Raw genomic sequence first — 24,181 nt, 5'->3', positions numbered from 1 at the left:
GATTATTTCCTCTCTTATGACACCAAGAAATTTTTCATTACTCTGAATCTTCTAAGATGGGTTCCAATTTTAAACTATTCTGTTGTGAAATGCACAATTATCTTATGACACTCTGATTTTTTTTTTCTTTAATTTTACAGAGACTGTGCAGTTGACCCAACTTGTGTTTTATGCATGGAGTGCTTTTTGGGAAGTGTTCACAGAGACCATCGGTATAGGGTTAGTAATGTCAAGATGATAACCGTACCCAGTATTGAATTTTATACTAGATACCTTTCTTTCCTTTTTAAAACCCAAAGATTTAACCTTTTAAAAGGGGTGGGGGTGGGTGGGTGGAGTGTGAGCAATGCTTTATTTAAACACCATTAAACATATGATGGCAGTATAGAAGTGAATTATGATTCCAGGCTTCTTGAACACATGGTTTGAGAAAGTGCAGATATCAGCTCTTCCATATTAGTTTTTCAACTAGTTTGTTTTATTTTCTTATTTTTATGTTTATTATCTTTGTGATTCTTCATAAACACAAAGGGGGTTGTCAAAAATTTGAGGATAAAGGTGAGAATGAAGTTCTGAAGGGAGAATATGTGAGAAAAGGAATAAGCAAAAGTGACAGTATTATACATTTAAGAAATGTTCCATCTATTGATCATCATCTACAGATGATTTGTCATTTCCTAGTATAAACAGGCATCTACTACAGTGTAGGAGAGGGCCCAATACAGAGCACAAGAGCCACCCTTATTATTTTTCCACTGCTGTAATATCACAACTTCTCCAAAAATCAGGTATGTTTGCTTTTAAGTCAGGGATACAGATAAAGGCAAATTATTCCTAAACCTGTCATAGTTACTCTACTGGAAATTGAAGGCAGCCATGAAGATTTCAGAGGTTAGGGAGCTGCTCTTAGATGGAACGTTTCACCCTATTCTCAAAAGGGTAGAAGGAATATTTCATTCTTATTCTAAATTCAGGAACTTTTCCTCCTGTTGTTTTCACTCACTCTACCTAACTGTTGATAATAATGAGCTAAAACAGCCACAAAATTGGTCTTCTATTTTCTTGTATGTTCTCTTCATTCTTCTAAGTCAATAACAGAATCCTAGTTTCTCTTAGTCTGTTCTACCTGTATTTGGTAACTGGAACAAGTGTATAAGCAATAGAGTAGGGTTGTCTTTTTCCAAATTGCTGCCTGCCCATGTTTCTTAGATATGTACTTGCAGCCTCTGGGAATAACTGTCATTTGTTATTCTTCCTTTAGAGAGAGTTTAATAGGACTCCTTTTAAAATTTGCTGCATTTAATATCCATTCCTAAATTCTTCCTCACACTATTTTAAGAAAAGCAGAATTTCCAGCCTACCAATTATTAAATAATAGGTTCTATCTTGCCAGATTTCTTGAATCATTGCCGTATATTAAGGAAGTATAAATCTTGAATCCCACAGGTGATGAAAAGTTGCTTTTTGTTGTTGTTTGTTTTTTTTGACTAGGCAGTCTACTTTTCTATTTCCCAAGCCCCTATTAACCTGTCCTTTCAAAGAGTGGCTATGTAGGTAGTTTTAGAGAAGAAAAATAAACTCTTTGTATAGTCTTTGTTAGTCACTTTCTCCAAGGCAAATGCAGCACTCTTATTGACTCTTTTTTTTTTAATCTTCATTTTATTGAGATATATTCACATACCATGCAGTCATACAAAACATATCGTACATTCGATTGTTCACAGTACCATTACATAGTTGTACATACATCACCTAAATCAATCCCTGACACCTTCATTAGCAGACACACAAAAATGATAAGAATAATAATTAAAGTGAAAAAGAGCAATTGAAATAAAAAAGAACACTGGGTACCTTTGTCTGTTTGTTTGTTTGTTTCCTTCCCCTATTTTTCTACTCATCCATCCATCTTATTGACTCTTCTAGGGTACAGCTGAGATAGAACTCTTTATACCTCTGAATCTACATAACACCATAACCTGATAGATAACCAGCATTTTATCAATTTAGCCAAAACCCAGCAGGAAAACTCTTGTGATCCTCGTGATTTTCCTAATTAAGGAAATCATGTAGGTGGACATATTTTACCTCTTTAAAATATCTGTAGTTGACTAGACATTACAAAGTATTTTATTTTGAAATTACTTAGGTTAGCCTAAGATTTGTTTAGAATACGCTTTAAAACATTGAAAGGTTTGACATTTTACTTAATGAAGGGGTAAGTATCTCTCCAGAGAAGTTAAACACTTAAGCAATGTTATAACCTTAGCACTTGATATTCTTATTTATACTTTTATAGCTCTTAGTAAATATGTATTGATAAGATACTTTACACTTTTTTTTCAAGATGACAACATCAGGAGGTGGAGGTTTCTGTGACTGTGGTGATACTGAAGCTTGGAAAGAGGGTCCTTACTGTCAAAAACATGAACTTAACACCTCTGAAATTGAGGAAGAAGAGGTAAAAACATTTTCACAAAGTTGTTTTTTAAAGAAATACTGTTTTAGTCACAAGTTTGAAATATTTTCAAACATAGGAATTAGGTTATAATATGAGAAATAGGTAAGTGGAATAGTCCTGTCACTATCAATAGTGGCTAAGTATATTTGGAAAGTTAACTTTGCATTGTTTGGATGCTCTTCCATTGCTAGACTACACACTTTAAATTCTGGATATTTAGTTCATTTCAGATTTATTTTTATTTTGGGTGATTTGTTGTGTTTTGTTTTAAGCATAGATGAAATTTTGTTTTGTTTTTATTTTTTTTTAAGTCCTAATGTATTATTGAAGGGATTATAAGTCCAATCACTGTAGACCAGTTAACATGGTTGATTTTTGTATGTTTTTGTTGTAATTAAGACTTTATAGGCCAGATAGCTTTCTTTTCTATGGCCATACATGGCAGCCAACCCTAATCATCATCTTCTGGTGAATCATTGTCACTGGATATGTGGTGGGACAAAGTGTAGAGATGAAAACTCAGAACAAATTATACCCACTCCAGTTGTAAATATATGCTTTTTTTCTTGTTGTTGATACTGCATTATTTTTCTCTAAGTGCTATCTGTAATGATGCACTGAACTCTCTTCTTACTAAAAAAATGCTTAAATCTCAGAGTCTGCTTATTTGTGACAATTTGGTATTTTATTTCAGATTTTATTATTTTTGAGTGGCAAAGAGGTGGTTACTTTCAAAGTACTTATGCATAGTTGATACAGATTTGGGGTAAGTGGGCATTTGTAGTCCTTCCTGGCACACATACCTTACAGATCTCAGGTATTTTAATGGAATGAGCAAGACTTTATGGTATAGAACAGTGTCTTTTAGTTTGTATTCCACAGAAACCTGAGGTATTGTGCAAGGGTCCTGGGATTTGCTACAGAGAGACACCAAGTCGTAAGGGTTCTAGAATTTCTCCACTTCAATTGGACTAGCTCCATTTTTATCTTTTTTATATATTGGATTGGAGTTCTCTATGTAAGAACACAAACAGGACAAAGACATGTTTGGGAAAAAGAATTTTGCTTTAACAAAAGAATAGGGCTTCTTTATTTTTGTATGTAAGTAGACTTAAAATAGTTTTATTTTAAAAAAAATGAATCTGCAGTTACTCTGTTGACTTATCCTCATACATTAGTGGAGTGGCTGTCAAATAGTGAATGCATTGGTTAATTTCCTGAATTTTAGCTGAAGTCATATAGTCCTGCCCTGGGAAATATATATTCCAGGAACCTGATAGAGAATAAAACCTTCAGACGCTGCTATTTACTGCCTATTTAAAAGTTTAGTTAAGAGAAATGAAGTCTTCAAGAACTATTTAAAAGTTAGTATCGGTATAGCACACTCATCCCCACTCATACATTTATCTAGGTTTTCTACATTTTATGCTTGACATGGAAAAGAGATGTGTACTTGGAATGTGGTTTCCTAGCCTGTCATGGAGTTGTTTATATTGAACATAATTTACTATATATTTAGCCTGCATCTTAAGAAAAAGCTGGAAATCCTTCTGTAGGGATAATGTTTAGGAATTCCACAGGTCTTCTCAGCTCTTGGCATTTTGGGTAAATAGTTGAAAAAAATCAAAAGAATAGTATTTTTGTGACATGAAAATTATATGAAATTCAAATTTCAGTGTCCATAAAGTTTTATTAGGACACAGCCATGCTCAATCATTTATGTATTATCTATAGTTGTTTTCCACAATAATGGTACAATTGTACAGTTGCCACAGAGACCCTGTAACCTGTGAAGCCTAAAATAATTATTCCCTGACCCTTTACAGTGAAAGTTTGCCTACCCCTGGTATAGGCTGGCATAAGCATTGTGTTTAGCATCGTGTTCCCACTCACTAAATGCCAATAACATCTCTCACCAGTGTGACAACAAAAAATGCCTGACCAGGTTTCCAAATGGCCCCTTGGGCATTGGAGTGAATGGAGAAGATGAGTGGTGTCTCATTTGTTGGTCTTCATAAAAGTCCATAAGAAATTTGGTCTTTGCACAAGGAACCACCATGTTTCTCCCGGTATAAGTCTGATAAACTGATTGTGTTTCCTTTTGTTGCTACTACTGGTTAACGCAGAGCCAAAAATTTGTCCTGTCTGTAGTAGTTGGTCTGCATTTATAAGTAGATGTTATCTTGATTTCAACTTATTTTCCTACCTTTGTTTTTCTCTTTACCTGTTTTGTACATCTATTTTTTTGTTTTGAATGCTATTTTACATTGGATGTGTCTCTTAAAGTTGCCACACATTCTTTTTGGAACAAGATTTAATTAAATAACATTAACTGCATGAACAACCTCAGTGAAGATTTTGATAATCTGAATTTTTCACTTATGCTACTAGCATCTAATTTAATGCCAATCAGTGATTATTAATAGCCAAATATTATGCTAAGTACTTGGTGTCTTAGTTTACCAGACTGCATTCACAAATACCACACATTGGTTTTGGCTTAAACAATAGGATTTTATTGGCTCACAATTTTGGAGACTGGAATACTTGCTTCTTTTTAAGCTTGGTAGCATTCTGGCTGGCTGGCAATCCTTAGGTTCCTTGGCTTTCCTGTCTCATGGCAATGTCCGTTCCTTTTATTATGTCTAAATTTCTTCTGCTTATGAAGGGCTCCATTAATCTGGATTAAGGTGCACCCTCATTCAGTTGGGCCACACTTAAACTAAAGTTAACGTCTTTAGGGGTTCCTGTCTATGATGAGTTCACACCCATAGGAATGTTGATTAAAATTAAGAACATGTCTAAATTGAGATTCAGAATTCAATGTACCACATTTCATTTATGTCATTTAATTCTCAGAGTAGCCCTATAAAAGATGCTGTTGTTACCAATATTTTATACATAACAGAAGCTTGAGTTTTAGAGAAATTAGGAAATAAGTGCCAGAGCTGGAATTTAAACCTACGTGGTCTAGACTTCAGAAACAGTGCATTATACTGTTTTTTCAAAAACATTTTTAGCAGTGGAATTGTTTTTTTCAATTGAAACGCTAATATAAAATTCTACTAATAAGACAGATAAATGTGGCATTTTTAAAAGGTCTGTGTTTTATAAGTTGAAATGTATATTATTTACTTGTTAGAAAGTGAATTTATGAGATGTGAGGTTGGTTTCATGGCTGTTCAGTCTCCAGCTTCTTTCTTTATGTAGTTGGGAAGTATGGAGAAAATTCTCATTTATGCCTTATTTGCCTATGACAGTTAAAATCTTTATCATAATGCTTACATTTTAAAAATTCAAAGACTACAGAAATGTAGCTCACAAAAGATTAAAGTTCTCCCTAATTCCCGCAGCCCCTAAAATAACCACTGATTACCTTTTTAACAGCCTGCTTTGTATTCTAGCTTGAAAGAAGAGTAAATCTAAGTTAATTCACCCATAAATGCTTGCATTCTCTGACATAAAGGTAATCAAAGAACTAAAATTATTAATAAAACTTGATAGTGCAGCATAGGATAAAATGGTAACTTATTTTCTTGTCCCAGCTGACTTAATGTCTAGAGCAGAAGGACCTGAGTCTTCTCTGGCATTTAATTTACCATAACACATATGAGTAGACTTGCACATACTTATCGTCTTTTCAATGCAGAAATAATTATTTCATAATCAATGACACATTTTTTGAGAAGTTAAAATGCACATACAGAGATGGCAGAAGAATCTGTATTCCTAGCCCTGCCCCAAAGTGGGTTAATCTGGCAGCAAAATTACCAGTTAGTGATCCCCAATTTGTAATGTAACACATTTCAGACTGTATTTTTCTATTACAGATTTTAAAATATAAATAATTATATATTTTTTAACTGATGCATAACTCAAATAGGAAGCATCTCTAGCAGATCCTGGGATTTTGTGGAATAGAGTTTGAAAACTGGCTTGGATTCTCAAGAATTGGCTGATAATTTAATTCTTTTCAACCCTGTTTATTATAATCCCTCAGTCCTTAAATGTTTTATGTTATGGGATGCAGTTGTAAGAAATGGAATGACTATATGGTGACATAATACCACTAAGAAACCTGCATTTTAGTTCTGCTTTCTATTGTGGCATGGTGCAGGTTATCTTGTTTTACTAGGTCTGCCTTAACAAAGTTCCAAAAACTAGATGGCTTACAACAACAGAAATTTTTTTTATCTCATAGTCCAAAATCAAGGTTTCAGAAGGGCCATGCTCCCTCTGAAGTCTGGAGGGAAAAATTCATTCCATGCCACTCTCCTGGCTTCTGGTGGTTATTGGGCTTCAATTTCTGCCTCAGTGGTCATGTGGCATTCTCCCCTCTATCCTGTCTGTGTCAGTCTTCCCCTTCTTATAAAGACAGCAGTCCTATTGAGTTAGGATCCACCCCAATTCCGTTTGGCCTCATCTTAACTAATAGTGTTTTCAGCGGCCCTATTTCCAAATAAGGTCACATTCACAGGACTGGGGGTTAGGACTTGAACTTGTTTTTTTTCGGGAGACACAGTTCAACCCATAACAGATGTTCATAATATTATTATGCCCACTCTTTTGTGAATTCCCAGGAGGTACAAGTGCTAACTGCTTTTGTGTACAGGCGGTTTCACTATGTTAACTTGTAAAGGCTCCATAAGAAATAGTAATAAGCCTTGTTAGTAGGTTAAAAAGAAAAAAAAAACCTCAATGGGATGTATAAAGCAGCCTATTTGGGAAGAGTTGTGGGTAAAAGGTGCTGTATGAATTTGAAAAATCTTTTTCTGAGAAAAATCAATTTACCTTCTTCAAGCCATTTCCTTTAGGAATCTTTGTTCTTTGTCCTCTGTTCTTTTTTTGTTCCACCTTCTGCATTTGTTTTACATCCGTCCCACGAGGCGTGTCTTTAGTGTGGGTATGCAAAAATATTTTGTTTCCTTATATATGTATATTTTCAAGAATTTATTAATTCTCATCCCATAATATTGGAACATATTGGTTATCTTATTTGAGAAGTGAATACATCACCATTTAGCGGTTAAGCTAAATAGTGTTTAGATTTAAGATAAACATTGTGATTAAAGATTGTGGCCCACCCCAATAAGTATGGTGGAGTGAGACATAGAAACTTTGAACAACTGCAAGAATTAGCAGAAACATCTTTCTAAAAGTTCCAGAAAATAGTTAAGGAACTGCTGTAACAGGTCGAGTGTAGAATAAAAAAATGGCAACTTAAAAACATTAGGCTCTGCTGGTGCCCTGGTTGGCCCCTCCATTCCCTGGCTTAGTGCAGGGCTAGCCCGCAACTCCCAGGGCCGGTCTCTGGTCCTGGTTCCAAAAAAAGTTGAGTAATCCTTCTGCACATAGAGGGAGCATGTATGCAGGCACAATCTGTCTGGTCCAGAATTTGCCGTGTGCAGAAGGTAGTAGGCCAAGCTTTCCTACACAATACTGTGGAGAGCAGTGAGGTTGTACAGCCTGGGGCAAGGAATGGCTGGCAGTAGGACATGCAGTGCAGGACCCAGGACCCTGAGGAAACAGTTTCCTAGAGAAGAGGGGTCATTCGTATCTGTGTAAATGGGGTAATTCCTAGACAAGACCCGGCCCTGAAAAGAACAGGGAAGTTTCTACCTTTGGCATGGAGCTATTCTGTAAACTCATTGTATGGATAAATTCTGAAGGAAAGTACTCACACAGGTCAATCTGCAAAGACTGGGAAAGGTGCTTTCTTTTTCCTTCTGTTTGTTTGTGTGTGTGTGTGTGTGTGTGTGTGTGTGTGTGTGCACGCGTGCACGCGCGCGCGTCGTTGTCAGCCCCTTAGCATTCAGGGAAAACTCTGTCATAACACTAGCGGGATACAACTTAAGGAACAGATGCCCCAGAGTCTAAATTCCAGTGATAAAACGTTAAAATATCAAAATGTTCAGGTTGCAATCAAAGATTATAAAACATGCAAAGAAACAGGAAGCGATGACACAGGCAAAGGAGAAAATTAAAGCATTAGAAACCATCAGTGAGGAGGATCAGACCTGGAACAGTCCAGACAAAGATTTCAAGTGAATGGTCCTAAATAATGCTCAAAGAGCTAAAGGAAAACATGGACAAAGAACTAAAGAAAATCAGGAAAACAATAGATTAACAAAGAAAGTATCAATAAAGAGGTGGAAATTATAGAAAAGGAACCACACAGAGCTGAAGACCAGAGTAACAGAAATTAAAATTCCCTAGAGGGGTTCAACAGCAGATTGGAGTTAGCAGAAGAAAGAATCAGTGAACTTGTACATAAGAGTAGTGAAATCTTCCTATCTGAGGAGCAGAAAGAGGAACGAATGAAGAAAACCAAATAGAGCCTGAGGAACCTGCAGGGCACCATCAGGCATACCGATACACGCAGTGTAGGAGTCCCAGAAGGAAGAGAAAGAGAGAAAAGGGCAGAGAGAATATTCAAAGAAATAATGACTGAAAATTTCCCAAATTTAACAAAAAATATGAATATACACATTCAAGATAAGATGCTCATTGAACTCCAAACAGGATAAACCCAAATAGACCTTCTCTATACCATGTTATAATCAAACTGTTGAATGCCAAAGATAAAGAGAGAATTCTGAAAGCTGCAAGAGAGAAGCAACATGTATCATACAAGGGATCCCTAATAAGATTAAGTGGTGATTTTTCATCAGAAACTGTACAGGCAATATTGCCAACCTGTACGCAGCAAAACCATCTTTTAAAAAATGAGGGAGGGATTAAGATACTTCCAGATAAACAAAATCTGAGGGACTTCATCAGCACGAGAATGACCCTAAGAAATGCTAACGGGAGTTCTGCAGGTTGAAAGCAAAGCACGCTGGACAATAGACTGAAACTACATGAAGAAATAAAGATCTCTGCTAAGGCTAATGACATTGGTAAACTTAAATACCAGTACTATTGTATTTTTTGATCTGTAACTCCACTTTTTACTTCGTACAGGATCTAAAAGGTAAATGCATAAAATGTAATGATAAATCAGTGGTTTGGGACAGTGGGGAGTTAATGCAAAATGAGTTGTAGGGTTTCTGTTTGGGGTAAATGGAAAGTTATAGGAATGGATGGTGGTAAGGGTGCTACACCACCGTGAATTTGATTAATTTCACTGAATGGTATACTTAAAAGGGGTTGGGATGGGAAGATTTATGTTGTATATATGTTTCCATAATTAAAAAAAAAGAAGCTAAAGAAGTAATTACGATTAAATGTAATACACTATATACATGATACTAATGGGATCTAGGAATGGAGGAGAAAAGTCTGAAAAGGACATTTTTGGGACATAGGAAAAAATGGAATATAAAGTATAAGTTTTATATCAGTGTTAAATTTCTTGACCTTAATAACTGTATAAGGGTATTGTGTGAGTGGGTATCTTTGTTTGTAGGAAGTGTATATGGTGGTATCATATGTTCAAAGAGTAAGATAAGTGCAGTCTGCCCTCAAGTGTTTGGAAGGTAGATAGCTAGATGGATAGATGATGGATGCTTAGATAGAATGGTACAGCTGGGGAGGCAAAATATTGAAGTTGGTGGAACTAGGTGTCTGGGAGGGTGGAGGTATGTTGCAGTTCTGTTTGAGGTTTGTATTATTTTTGCAACTCTCCATGTAAGTTTGAAATTATTTCAAAATAAAAAGTTAAAAAACAAAGATGAAAGATTGTGTAAAACATTTTGGAAACCGTGATTGAAGGATTACCGTGATAAACTTAGTGTATGTTTAAAGTAATACTTTTTTGCATTCACCTAGAAATTTAGTGACTTATTCACTGTTAACGTCTTGATGTGTGATGTCCCGTTAACATGCTTATATACTTCATCCTGCTGAGAGAAAGTAGACAAGTCAGTGATTTTTATAAGATCAAGAGGCAGATTTCTGACCATGTTAAGTGATCACCTTGAAAATCCCCCAAATCAGACTCTCAGTTATACCTGTAAAATCAAATATTGAGATTGGAAGCTTTCCCCTAAGTTCAGGAAGAAGGCAAGGATGTTAGCTCTCACCATTTCTATTCAGTATTGTGCTGGAGGTGCTAACCAGGGCAGGTAGGCAAGAAAAAGAAACAAAAGACATCCCAATTGGAAAGGAAGAAATAAAACTATCTCTATTCACAGATGACATGATCTTGTATATAGAAAACCCTAAGGAATCCATGAAAAAAACTATTAGAACTAATAAACAAATTCAGCAGGGTTTCAGAATACAAGATCAATATATAAAAATCAGTTTTATTTCTGTACACTTGCAATAAATAGTCTGAAAAAGAAATTAAGGAAATAATTCCATTTACAATAGCATTAAAAAGGAAGAATTAAATATTTAGGAATAAATGTAACAAAAGAAGTACAAAATTTATACTCTGAAAATTACAAAATGTTGTTGGAAATTAAAGATCTCAATAATTGGGAAAACATCCATAATCATGATCAGAAGACTCAATGTTAAGAGAGCAGTACTCTCCCAACTTGATCTACGAATTCAGTGCAGTCCCCATCAGAGAATCCCGTGACTTCTTTGTAGAAATTGACGAGCTGATTCTAAAATTCATATGGAATTGCAAGGGACCCATAATAGCCAAAACAATCTTGAAAAAGAACAAAGTAGAAGGATTCAAACTTCTTGATTTCAAAACTTACCACAAAGCAAAGTTGGTCAAGACAGAGTGTGGTACTGGCACCAGGATAAATGTAAATCAATGGAATAGGATTGGGAGTTCAGAAATATACTCATCTATGGTCAATTGATTTTTCTTTTTCTTTTTTTCTTTCTTTCTTTTTTTTTGATGTGGAAGAGAATTTATTTAGCTTTGAGAACCTTTACTTACACAGTAATAACATAGTCTTGGCACAGGAAGATCTGATTAAAGTTTCATAAATTGCTTTAATGTAAATCTTTAGGTTGTTTTTTTTTTAGGCTTTCAAGACATTAAGTTTGAGAAAGTTACTGGTTGTCATGATTTGCCTACATGGTCACAATCAAAACGGTAAAATAAACCAAAAGAATATGACATATTAACACCCACCAAAACGTGATTGGAATTTCTAGTCAAATGCTTTCCCTGTGCTATATTCATTTTGAACTCTTAATTTATTTTCCATTTTATACTCTCACATTTTTTCTGAATATAGGTTACAAATAATAATCTTTTGTGTTATCTCCCCCATCTCAATACTACAGTCACCTGTTCCACCTAGGCTGTATTTTTATCCTTTACAGTATTATATGCTTATTTAGCCAGTTATACTCCAGTAACCTTGTCAATGTAAAAACATTAAATAATTAAGAACAAATAATGGAGTCATTATTTTCTCTGATCCTAATCAGCAACAATTCTGCCTGATAAATTCTTTCCATCTCTAAACAGTCTGAAAGCAAAGTGAAATTAGGGGAAACCTATGATATTTTTCCAGACGTTGTGTGCTTTTAATAGTTCAAACAGTGATACAGCTTGATAAGAGTAAATAAATAGGCTAGCATTTTGAAAATGTTCAAAAATTAATTTTGGTGATGAATGTACAACTATATAATGGTACTGTGAACAATTGAATGTATGCTTTGTATGACTGCATGGTATGTGAATATATCTCAATAAAAATGAATTTAAAAAAATAAAAATGTATACTTTAATAATTATAAAGCTTATAAATACTTAGGTAAGCTTGTGGAGAAGCTGATCAAGATACATAAATTAGGAGATACAAGTGTCCATCTAAATTTTCTTTCTTTTTTTTTTTTTACAGAATATTTTATTAAAGTTTAATGTGCAATAACTCATTTGTCATTTGGAAGTCACTTTATTTTAAAGATAATTCTTTTTTCTGATGATAAACAGCAGCCTTGTCAGTGATTATTCTGGATATCCACATTGGAGTAAATTAGATTTCTTCTTGAGACATAGGTTTCCTTCTCTATTTCTGAGGTAATGATTTTATTATTTCTGCAGTATCTGGAGGATCCCGAAGCATCAGCAAATCTGATGATTTACTTTCCATAGAATGCTGTGAAATTGTAGAAGAGTGAGATGATGGTCCTGATCTCAAAGCTTCTGATACGTTGAGTTTAGGATTGTCTCTTCTGTTAGGGAACCTTATTAATGGAGTATGTGGCTTGACTACCTGAACGACCCTGCTGGCAGATAACATTTTGCTGCCCATCATAATCCCCAACTGGTCAATTGATTTTTGACAAGGTTGCCAAGGCTGTCAAATGGAGAAAGAATTGTCTTTTCAGCTAATGGTGCTGGGGCAATTAGATACCCACTAAAGTGGCCAGAACCAAAAAATCAGATAATAACAAGTGTTAGTGAGGATGTGGAGAAACTGGAACAATCATACACTGCTGATAGGAATCTAAAATAGTACAAGCTGCTTTGGAAAACAGCATGACAGTTCCTCAAACATATACAAAGAATTACCATATGATGGTGCAATTCCACTGTTAGGTATATACCCAACAGAAATGAAAACATGATGTTCACACAAAAGCTTATACACAAATGTTTATAGCAGCATTATTCATAATAGCCCAAAGGAGGAAGCAACCCAAATAAATGCAGTATATACATACAATGGAATATTATTTGGCTATAAAGAGAAAGAGGTACTGATACAAGCTACAAAGTGGATGAACCTTGAAAACATTACACTAAGTGAAAAAGCCAGTCACGAAAGACTACATATTACATGATTCCATTCATAGAAAATGTCCTGAAGAGGGAAATCTATAGAGACAAAGTAGATTAGTAGTTGCTTAGGGTTGGGGAGTGGGATGGAATGCAGAGGGAGATAGCTAAAAGGTATACAGGGATTCTTTTTGAGGTGATGAAAATGTTCTAAAATTGTGATGATGGTTGCACTTAGGAATTATGTGGTATGTTAATTATATCTCAGTAAAGCTTTTAAAAAATATGTTACTTGTCTGTCCTTGGATAGCATTTCTTCATTTGTTCTGAAATTGGGAGAGTATGGTTAAGAAGCTATGAAGATGTTTTGACGTTAGGTCTAGAGATCCTGGAATGCCATTCTAAAATGTTTAGATTCATTTATTAAGCATTGGAGGCCCATTGAATATTTTGATTCTGTTGATTCAATAGCTGGGATTATTCCAAACAAAATGTTTCAGGAAGGATGAAATGTATAGGATCAAATTGAATGAAGAGAAGCTGAAGCTGGAAGACCAGGAAGGTTTTTACAAATAGACTTTTAAGAAGTGGAGGCAGAACTTGGCAGGTGAAATCACTGCCCTCCCCGCTATGTGGGATCAGACACCCAGTGGAGTGAATCTCCCTGGCAGTGTGGAATATGACTCCTGGGGAGGAATGTAGACCCGGCATCGGCATCGTGGGATGGAGATCATCTTCTTGACCAAAAGGGGGAAGTGAAAGGAAATGAAATAAGCTTCAGTGACAGAGAGATTCCAAAAGAAGCTGAGAGGTCACTCTGGTGGGCACTCTTAAACACAATAGAGACAACCCTTTCTAGGTTCTAATGAATTGGGGTAGCTGGCGGTAGATACCTGAGACTATCAAGCTACAACCCAGAACCCATGAATCTTGAAGACGATTGTATAAAAACGTAGCTTATGAGGGGTGACAATGGGATTGGGAAAGCCATCTGGACCACACTCCCCTTTGTCTGGTTTATGGATGGATGAGTAGAAAAATGAGGGAAGGGAAAAAACAAAGGTACTCAGTGTTCTTTTTTACTTTAATTGCTCTTTTTCACTTTATTATTATTGTTATTTGTGTGCATGTGGTAATGAAGGTGTCAGGGATTGATTTTGGTGATGAATGTACAACTATGTAATGGTACTGTGAACAGTCGAATGTATGATTTGTTTTGTATGACTGCATGGTATGTGAATATATCTCAATAAAATGAGTTAAAAATTAAAAAAAAAAAAAGTGAAGGCAGAATGGAAAAGAATCTGCATTTAACATGGCTGCATTTTTTTTCCTGTTCTTTCAGGATCCTCTTGTGCATTTATCAGAAGACATGATAGCAAGAACTTATAACATTTTTGCTATAATGTTTCGGTACGCAGTAGCGATATTAACCTGGGAAAAAGAAAATGAATTGCCAGGAGACTTAGAGATGGTGTAAGTATAACCCATTTATTCCTGGTATTTGATTAACTGCTAAAATTTAATTTTAATAGACCTAAAATAGACATAATCTTTCTCCCTTTAAGAATCAGTTTTCAGCACAATAACTTCAATTTTATAGTTTGTAAATATGTATGATCCACTTAATTGTTGGAGCTTTCTCCCACTTGGTGGGTGGTGGTCTAGTTGGTTTGTAGCCTTATTTAAACTATATCGAGACTCTACCACTGGTTTCTGGGACAAGCAGTTTTGTTTGATTGTGTGATAAAATTTATAAATTAACTCTGCAACCTGCCCTGGTGATTACTTTTTGTTTCATTTATCACTGGAGAAAGAGCTCTCTGATATGAGTTTTATGGTTCAAATAAATGCGCAAATGGATTTTTTTTTTCTTTTTTTTTGTTAAATCCCATACTTTATTTAGATTTGTTCTGTTTTTTACCTAATGTCATTTTCTGTTCCAGGACACCATATTACATTTTTTAAAAAATTTAATAAATTTTATTTTAAAATAAATTCAATCTTACAGGAACAGTTGCAAAAACAGTACAAACCCCATACATAAGAACTCCATCTTACCCCAACCCCCCTCCCCCGATACCCTGATCCACCACCTTTAACATCCTGTCACACCACCATTTCTTTCTTTCCCTCCCTCCCTCCTTCCCTCCCTATCATCCATCATCTGTTGCTCTGTCCTCTGAACATACGAGAGCAAGTTGCACTTATCTTTTAACAAACAATATAATTCACATATACCTTTCCCATGGACAAGAACATTCTTTTATGCAATCTCATTAAGCGCAGCTAAGAAGTTCAAGAAATTCAACATTAATATAAAGCTTACATTCGGTATTTCCTTTATTTTTTTTCTTGTGTCCCATCTGTGTCCCTTTCAGCGTCTTCTCCTCCATCCTCAGATCCCGTCCAGGATCATCCTTGGCATTTAACTGTCATCTATTTAGACTTTTTTTTTTTTTCAATTGTGGAAACATATATATAGCCTAAATCTTCCCATTCTACCCCCTCCCTAGCATTCCATTAGTGGGATTAATCACATTTAGAATGTTGCAATGCTATCACCTTCCCACCATCCATTTCTAGAAGTTCCCCTTCACCCCAAACAGAAACCCTACTCTCATTTCTTAACTCCCCATTGCCCCTTCCCCCACTTCTCGGAACCCCTACTCTACTTTTCATCTCTATGGTCATATTCTCTGATACTTTCTTTGTGTTTACCATGGGGCTTAAATTTAACATCTGAAATCTATAACAATCTTGTTTTTCTTTGATACCAACTTAACTTCAATATGACACATAAACAATGTTCCTATATTCCATCATTCCCCCACCTTTATGTAGTTCTTGTCTAAAATTACCTATTTTACATTGAGTCCCAAACCACTGATTTATCATTACAGTTTATGTATTTTAGATCCTATAGGAAGTAAATAGTGGAGTTATAAATCAAAAATACAGTAGTATTGGTATTTATATTTACCATGTGGTCTTTACTGGAAATCTTTATTTCTTCATGTAGTTTCAGTCAGTTGTTTAGTGTCCTTTCCTTTCAGCCTGCTCAACTTCCTTTAACATTTCTTATAGTCCTGATTACTGGTGATGAAGTCCCTCAGCTTTTGATTATCTGGGAATGTTTTCATCTGCCCCTCATTTTTATCCTCCAGGTGTTTGTGAATTCTCTAAGTCTCTGATGGTTATTGACTTCTATTTGTATTCCATTGTGGTCAGAGAATGTGCTTTGAACAAATTCTTTTTTTTTTTTTTTTTTTTTTAATTGCGGCTTGTTTTTATGTCCCAGCATACGGTCCATTCTGGAGAAAGATCCATGATCACTAGAGATCCCAGTGACCTGGGATGTAATATCCTGTATATGTCTGTTAAAATTCTCTCTCTCTCTCTCTCTCCTTTCTTTGTTTCTCTTTTGGTAGGGCTCACTTTAGTATCTGAAGTAGGGCAGGTCTTTTATTACCAAAATCTGTCAGCATTTGTTTGTCTGTGAAAAATTTAAGCTCTCCCTCAAATTTGAAGGAGAGTTTTGCTGGATAAAGTATTCTTGATTGGAAATTTTTCTCTCTCAGAATTTTAAATATGTCGTGCCACTGCCTTCTCGCTTCCATGGTGGCCGCTGAGTAGTCACTACTTAGTCTTATGTTGTTTCCTTTGTATGTGGTGAATTGCTTTTCTCTTGCTGCTTTCAGAACTTGCTCCTTGTCTTCAGTATTTGGCAGTCTGGTCAGAATATGTCTTGGAGTGGGTTTATTTGGATTTATTCTATTTGGAGTTCGCTGGGCATTTATGCTTTGTGTATTTATTTATATTGTGTAGAAGGTTTGGGAAGTTTTCCCCAATAGTTCTTTGAATACTCTTTCTAGACCTTTACCCTTCTCTTCCCCTACTGGGACACCAATGCATCTTAAATTTGAACGTTTTATTTTATCTGTCTTATCCCTGAGATCCATTTCGATTTTTTCAATTTTTTTCTCCATTCTTTCTTTTGTTCTTTCATTTTCTGTTCTGTGGTCCTCAAGGAGGCTGAGTTGTTGCTCAACTTCCTCTAATCTTGTATTATGAGTATCCAGAGTCTTTTTTAATTTGGCCTACGGTTTCTTTAATTTCCATAAGATCTTCTATTTTTTTATTTACTCTTGCAATATCTTCTTTATGCTCTTCTAGGGTCTTCTTTATGTCTTTTATATCCTGTGCCATGCTCTTCTTCATGTCCTTTATATCCTGTGCCATGCTCTCGTTGCCTGTCTGTAGTTCTTTGATTAATTGCGCCAAGTATTATGTGTCTTCTGATCTTTTGATTTGGGTGTTTAGGTTTGGATTCTCCATATCGTCTGGTTTTATCGTAAGCTTTAAGATTTTCTGTTGTTTTTGGTCTCTTGGCATTTGCTTTACTTGATCTTTAATTTGTCAGAATTGCAGCTTGGTGGCGTACACTCTCTCCAGCCAACCAACAGATGGCATCCATGAGTCACCAATTCCCCTCAAGTCAGCTCTCCCCAACCCTGTCTTTGTGGTGTGTGGGGATCTGACCCCCATGGGGTCCACTCGCTGCACTTAATTTGGGTGTGCTGTCGGTGCTGTCCGCCCCGAATGAGGGGCGTGTGCGTCTGAGCGGTTAGGGAGGAAGGGCAGCTTTAATAATCAGACCTCCCAGGTGTTCCCGGAGATTTAAGACTGTTCTCTGCTGCTGACCCAAAAGTCCTTGGTGTTGGCATAGGTTCCCTGGGATTTCTGAGTGGTTCCCCCTTCCCTGCTGTGCTTTTCCAGGACCTCTGCTGAGGGAAGGAGGGCCGTGCCATGTCACAAGTGCGCACCAGCCTCCAGGGAAGCCCTGGGACGCCGGGCTGTGCAGGGGTGTTCCCAGCCCGCTTCAAAGATGGTTGAATGGGACACGTTAACTTCTCCCTTCCACACAGCTCTGCCCTCCCAGTTCCGGGACAATCAGCTGTGGGTGTATTCAAGGCCACTGTCCACGGCCGATATTGTGGCGTGTGAGCAGTGCTGCGGGAAAGACTCCCTGTCACTGGGTTTCTTGGCACGGCTCTGTGCTGTGGGTTTGGCACCAGGCAAGAGTGCCCCCGCCCGCTGGGGAGATGGCTGCAAGTCGTACGTGTTTTTCTTCTTTTTAGCCTATAATTCTTGACTGGTGTGAGGAGGTATGGCTGTGTTCTCCCAGGCTCTGGGGTCTGGTTCTGAATAGAAAGGGCCCCACCCCTTTCCTTTGGAGAAGATAGAACCCCTAGGAGGAGGTCATTAGCATTTCAATGGTCTCTCTCTCTGCTTATGCTATCTCCACCCTTCTCTGAGTCACAGCACTGGGAACTGAAAATGGCTGGGGCTTTCTCCACTGAGCCGGAAAAGAAACAGATAGTCCCCTTCAGACCTAGTCCAAGGCGACCCTCCGGCTCTCGAAGGTCAGTCGTCACCCAAAGCCTCTGTCTATTCTTTGGGGAGTCTTACCTGTAGTGAGCAGTTCACACTTGCTACTTAAAACCCCAGTTGAAGCTCAACTGAGCTATATTCGCTTGCTGGGAGAGAGCTTCTCTCTGGCACTATGAGGCTTTGCAGCTTGGGCTATGGGGGAGGGGGTCTCACGAGTTGGATCCGCAGGTTTCACTTGCAGATTTTATGCTGTTATCTCGGGCATTCCTCCCAATTCAGGTTGGCGTGTGATGAGTGGACGGTCTCATTTGCCCCCCTGCATTTGCTCTGGATCATTCATTAGTTGTTTCTGGTTTTTTTCAGTTGTTCCAGGGGGACTACTTAGCTTCCACTCCTCTCTATGCCGCCATCTTCCCTCTCCCGTAAATGGAATTTTAATCATTTTGATCCTAAATCTTTATAAAAATTATCCCACACTGCTTTTTTAGAGTATGTCTAACATTTTTACTTGGATTATTGTGGATGTAGCAAATCTGTGACCATAGAGCTGGATTCTGCCATAGTTGTATTTTGTTTTGCTTTAATTTAATGTGTTGCCAACATTAAAACTAGAAGATTTCATACAAAATGATTTCTATCTTGCCTGGGAAATACAGATCTTGTAACCATGGCCACCATCAATAGAACTGATTAGTTGCTTTCCCCTTAGAGGGAAATGTGTCCTCCCTTTCACTAGCCTCTACCCAACTTTAATTCAGTTATGTTACCAGTCTGGCCCAATGGGCATATTTTGAGGCCCTGCAATAAAGTCCATTGAAGAATGTTTGCCATGCATTAACTTGCCCCAGTCAATTATATTTTTTGAGTTCTTGTATCTGCTTTATTTTTTTAATTCAATTTTATTGAGGTATATTCACATACCATACAATCATCCATGGTACAATCAACTGTTTACAGTATCATTATATAGTTGGGCATTCATCACCACAGTTTTTGAGCATTTTCATTAGCACACAGAAAAAGAATAAAAGTTAAAGTAAAAAAGAACACCCAAAACATCCCATACTCTCCATCCCTCCCTGTTATTCATTTGCTATTTGTCCTCATTTTTCTATTTATCTGTTCATACACTGTATAAAGGGAGTGGGAGCCACAAAATTTTCACAATCACACAGTCACACAGTGTAAGCTATACAGTTATACAATTGTCTTCAAGAATCATGGCTACTGGGTTGCAGTTCACCAGTTTCAGGTATTTCCTTCTAGCTGTTCAAATACACTAAAAACTAAAAAGGGGTATTGATATAATGCATAAGAATAACCTCCAGAATGATCTCTCAGCCACTGAAACTTTATTTTGTTTCATTTCTCTTCAACCTTTTTGTCCAAGAAGGCTTTCTCAATCCCACGATGCCAGAGCCAAGCTCGTCCCCATGAGTCATGTCCCGTGTTGGCAGGGACATTGATTGTATTTTTCCCCAATGCTGCCCCATTTTTAAAACCTTGCAAGGTTGACATTCATTTGTTCACCCTCATGTAAAAACATATTTGTACATTTAATCACAATCATTGACCACTCCAGGTTTTACTAATTCATATAGTCCCAGTCTTTATCTTCCATCTTTCCTTCTGGTGTCCTGTATGCCCCTAACCTTCCTCTTTCAATCATACTCAAAATCATCTTTGTTGAGTGTACTTACATTATTGTGCTACCATCACCCAATATTGTGCTCCAAACCTCTCTCTTCTGTCTTTTCCCTTCTGTCTATAGAGCTCCCTTTAGTATTTCCTGTAGAGCAGATACCTTGTTCAAAAACTCTCTCAGTGTCTGTTTGAGAATATTTTAAACTCTCCCTCATTTTTAACCTCTAGGTATTTGTGGATTTTCTAAGTCTCTGATGGTTATTGACTTCTAATTGTATTCCATTGTGGTCAGAGAATGTGCTTTGAATAATTTCAATCTTTTTAAATTTATTGAGGCTTGTTTTATGTCCCAGCATATGATCTATTCTGGAGAAAGTTCCGTGAGCACTAGAAAAGTATGTGTATCCTGGTGATTTGGGATGTAATGTTCTGTATATGTCTGTTAAATCTAATTCATTTATCAGATTGTTTAGGTTTTCAGTTTCCTTATTGGTCTTCTGTCTGGTTGATCTATCTATAGGAGAGAGTGATGTGTTGAAGTCTCCCACAATTATTGTGGAAACATCAATTGCTTCCTTTAGTTTTGCCAGTGTTTCTCTCATGTATTTTGTGGCACCTTGATTGGGTGCATAGACATTTATGGTTGTTATTTCTTCTTGTTGAATTGCCCCTTTTATTAGTATGTAGTGGCCTTCTTTGTCTCTCAAAACATCCCTGCATTTGAAGTCTATTTTATCTGTGATTAATATTGCTACACCTGCTTTCTTTTCGCTGTAGCTTGCATGAAATATTTTTTTCCATCCTTTCACTTTCAATTTCTTTGTGTCCCTGTGTCTAAGATGAGTCTCTTGTATGCAACATATTGATGGTTCATTTTTTTTGATCCATTCTGCGAATCTATATCTTTTAATTGGGGAGTTTAATCCATTTACATTCAACGTTATAACCGTGAAGGCATTTCTTGAATCAGCCATCTTATCCTTTGGTTTATGTTTGTCATATTTTTCCCCTCTGTCTATTAATATCCTTTATTGTACCCATACCGAATCTCTTTAGTACTGAACCTTTCTCCAAGTCTCTCTGTCCTTTCTTTGTTTCTCTGTCTGTAGGGCTCCCTTTAGTATCTCCAGTAGGGCAGGCCTCTTGTTAGCAAATTCTCTCAGCATTTGTTTGTCTGTGAAAAATTTAAGCTCTCCCTCAAATTTCAAGGAGAGCTTTGCTGGATAAAGTATTCTTGGTTGGAAATTTTTCTCACTCAGAATTTTAAATATATCATGCCACTGCCTTCTCGCCTCCATGGTGGCCGCTGAGTAGTCACTACTTAGTCTTATGCTGTTTCCTTTGTATGTGGTGAATTGCTTTTCTCTTGCTGCTTTCAGAATTTGCTCCTTCTCTTCCGTGTTTGACAGTGTGATCAGAATATGTCTCAGGGTGGGTTTATTTGGATTTATTCTATTTGGAGTTTGCTGGGCATTTATGATTTGTGTATTTATGTTGTTTAGAAGATTTGAGAAGTTTTCCCCAACAATTTCTTTGAATACTTTTCCTAGACCTTTACCTTTTTCTTCCCCTTCTGGAACACCAATGAGTCTTATATTCAGACGTTTTATATTATCTATCATATCCCTAAGGTCCGTTTCAATTTTTTCAATTTTTTTCCCCATTCTTTCTTTTATGCTTTCATTTTCCATTGTGTCATCTTCGAGGTCACTGATTCGTTGTTCAGCTTCCTCTAGTCTTGTACTATGAGTGTCCAGAATCTTTTTAATTTGGTCAACAGTTTCTTTAATTTCCATAAGATCATCTATTTTTTTATTTAGTCTTGCAATGTCTTCTTTATGCTCTTCTAGGGTCTTCTTGATATCCTTTGTATCCCGTACTATGGTCTCATTGTTTGTCTTTAGTTCTTTGAGTAGCTGCTCTAGGTGCTGTGTCTCTTCTGATCTTTTAATTTGGGTGCTTGGGCTTGGGTTATCCATATCGTCTGGTTTTTTCATATGCTTTATAATTTTCTGTTGTTTTTGGCCTCTTGGCATTTGCTGAACTTGATAGGGTTCTTTTAGGATTTGTAGACCAATTGAAGTCCTTATCTCTAATTTATCAGATCTACAGCTTCGTGGAGTACACTTTCTCTAACTAACCAGCAGGTGGCGTCCACGAGCCACCTGTTCTCCGCAAGTCAGTTCTCCCCTGCTTAGCCTTTTTGGTGAGTGGGGGAGTGAGTCTTGTGGGGTCCAGTTGGTGTACCAGCTTGCGTGTGTAGTTGGTGTTGCCCGCCCTGTATATGGGCCGTGTTTCTGGGCAGTCAGGGAGGGGGGATGGCTCTAATAATCATATCTCCCTGGTGATGCTGGAGTTTTAAAGCTGCTGTAATAGTCTAATCCTTCTGTTCAGTCCTGCCGCAGTTTGTCTCTGCCACTGACCCACAATTCCTTGGTATTGGCGTATGGCTCCTGAGACTTGCAAGTAGGTCCCTCTTCCAGGCCATGCACCCCCTGGTCCTCTGTTGAGGGATGACTGTGCTATGTCACAGGTGAGTGCCGTCCCCCCAGGGCAGTTCTGGGCTGCTGGGCTGTGTAGGGAGGCTCCTAGTCTGCTGAAATGATGGCTGAATGGGGCTTTGTTAATTCACACTGCTCCACCTTCCCAACTCTGGGACAATCAGCTGAGGTTGCAGGGAAGGCTAATGTCCACGCCCAGTTTTGTGGTGTGTGCCTGTTATTTGAAGCACTTCCGTCACACTGGGTTGTCTGGGGCAGCTCTGGGCTATGGGGCTGGCGATGGGCAGGAGTGTCTCCTGTTCACCAGGATGATGGCTGTGAGCGGACACCCCCCTTTTCTTGGGAAGTTGTGGTGTTTAGTGAATTTTCTCAGCCACTGGATTATTGCGTTTTGTCTCAGAGCTCTCTTAGTTCTGCTCTTGTCTTGACCTGCCCAAATTGCAAGTCTTTGAAGCTTTCTGTATTGGGCCTCTTAGAGTAATTGTTTTAGAAAAAGAAAAAAGTATTGGAAAAAAAAAAAAAGGGCCCTCCTCAGAGATCTAATGGGTTATTGAAATGCTAAGAGACAAAGCAATTAGGGCCATTAAGGAAAGGTGCACAGGGCAGAGAGATCAGCTTTTCTTCGGGATTTGCATATGAGCCTCAGGGCCTGAGCTCTGCCCTTCCCCTTTCTTTGTTCACCAGAACTCCAAAAATCTTCCACTTTTATTTTGGAGTTTTTCGTGCTGTTTTTTTCTATGCCTGTCTCCTCTCTGCTGGGCTGACTGCTCTCAGATTCTCTGGTGTCTGGTCTCAGTCTATCTATGGTTGGAGTTTGGATCAGTAGAATAAGTTTCCGATAAGGGCTGCCACTGCAGTTCTCCCTTCTCCTTCCCGGAGCTGACAGTCCCTCCTCCCACGGGACTGAGCCTGGCAGGGAGGGGTGCGGGTCCCCTGGCCACAATAACTTACAGATTTCGCTGATCTCATCAGTTCCACGTTTTCATGAGTGTTGTATGAAGTATGCCCAAAGTCAGATTGCTCTGTGGTGTCCAGTCCACGCAGTTCCTGGCTTTCTACCTACTTTCCTGGAGGAGTGACTAAAACATACAGCTCACCAGTCTGCCATCTTGCCCCGCCTCCTCCCTCATTTTTAAAGGACAGTTTTGCCAGATATGGAATTCTTGGTTGGCAGTTTTTCTCTTTCAGTATCTTAAATATATCACACCACTGCTTCTCACCTCCATGGTTTCTACTGAGAAATCTGCACATAGTCTTATTGAGCTTCCCTTGTATGTGATGGATCCCTTCTCTCTTGCTGCTTTCAGAATTCTTCCTTTGTCTTTGACATTTGATAATCTGATTATTAAGTGTCTTGGCATAGGTCTATTTGGAGCTATTCTTTTTGGGGTACACTGTACTTCTTGGACCTGTAATTTTATGTCTGTCATAAGAGATGGGAAATTTTTAGTGATTTTTTTCCTCCATTTTGTTTTTTCAGAAAGAAATAAAACATATATTGGGCAAAAGCATATTACAGATACACTACAGGTACAGTTA

General features: G+C 37.5%; 1 protein-coding gene and 1 pseudogene across 8 annotated transcripts in view; one reads left to right on the top strand and one right to left on the bottom strand.

Annotated features, from left to right (window-relative positions):
- UBR2 (ubiquitin protein ligase E3 component n-recognin 2) overlaps positions 1–24,181 on the top strand; it is a 177,350-nt gene that overhangs the window by 20,573 nt on the left and 132,596 nt on the right. For 4 of the 8 annotated variants that reach the window (XM_037844916.1, XM_037844915.1, XM_037844913.1 and 1 more), the window contains exons 3-5: positions 141–219; positions 2,348–2,461; positions 14,449–14,579. In XM_037844916.1, the coding sequence (XP_037700844.1) occupies positions 141–219; positions 2,348–2,461; positions 14,449–14,579 (324 nt within the window). Of the gene's footprint in view, positions 1–140; positions 220–681; positions 789–2,347; positions 2,462–14,448; positions 14,580–24,181 lie in introns of those variants that run through there. The other 4 variants (XM_037844918.1, XM_037844917.1, XM_037844919.1 and 1 more) reach the window with 4 other exon arrangements.
- Positions 12,358–12,639, bottom strand: LOC119541001 (annotated as a pseudogene).

The sequence above is a fragment of the Choloepus didactylus genome, chromosome 7 (assembly GCF_015220235.1).
Source record: "Choloepus didactylus isolate mChoDid1 chromosome 7, mChoDid1.pri, whole genome shotgun sequence".
In the NCBI taxonomy this organism is placed as follows: Eukaryota; Metazoa; Chordata; class Mammalia; order Pilosa; family Megalonychidae; genus Choloepus; species Choloepus didactylus.
Note: the sequence above shows the minus strand (reverse complement) of the source record. Positions and strands in the feature narration are given on the sequence as shown.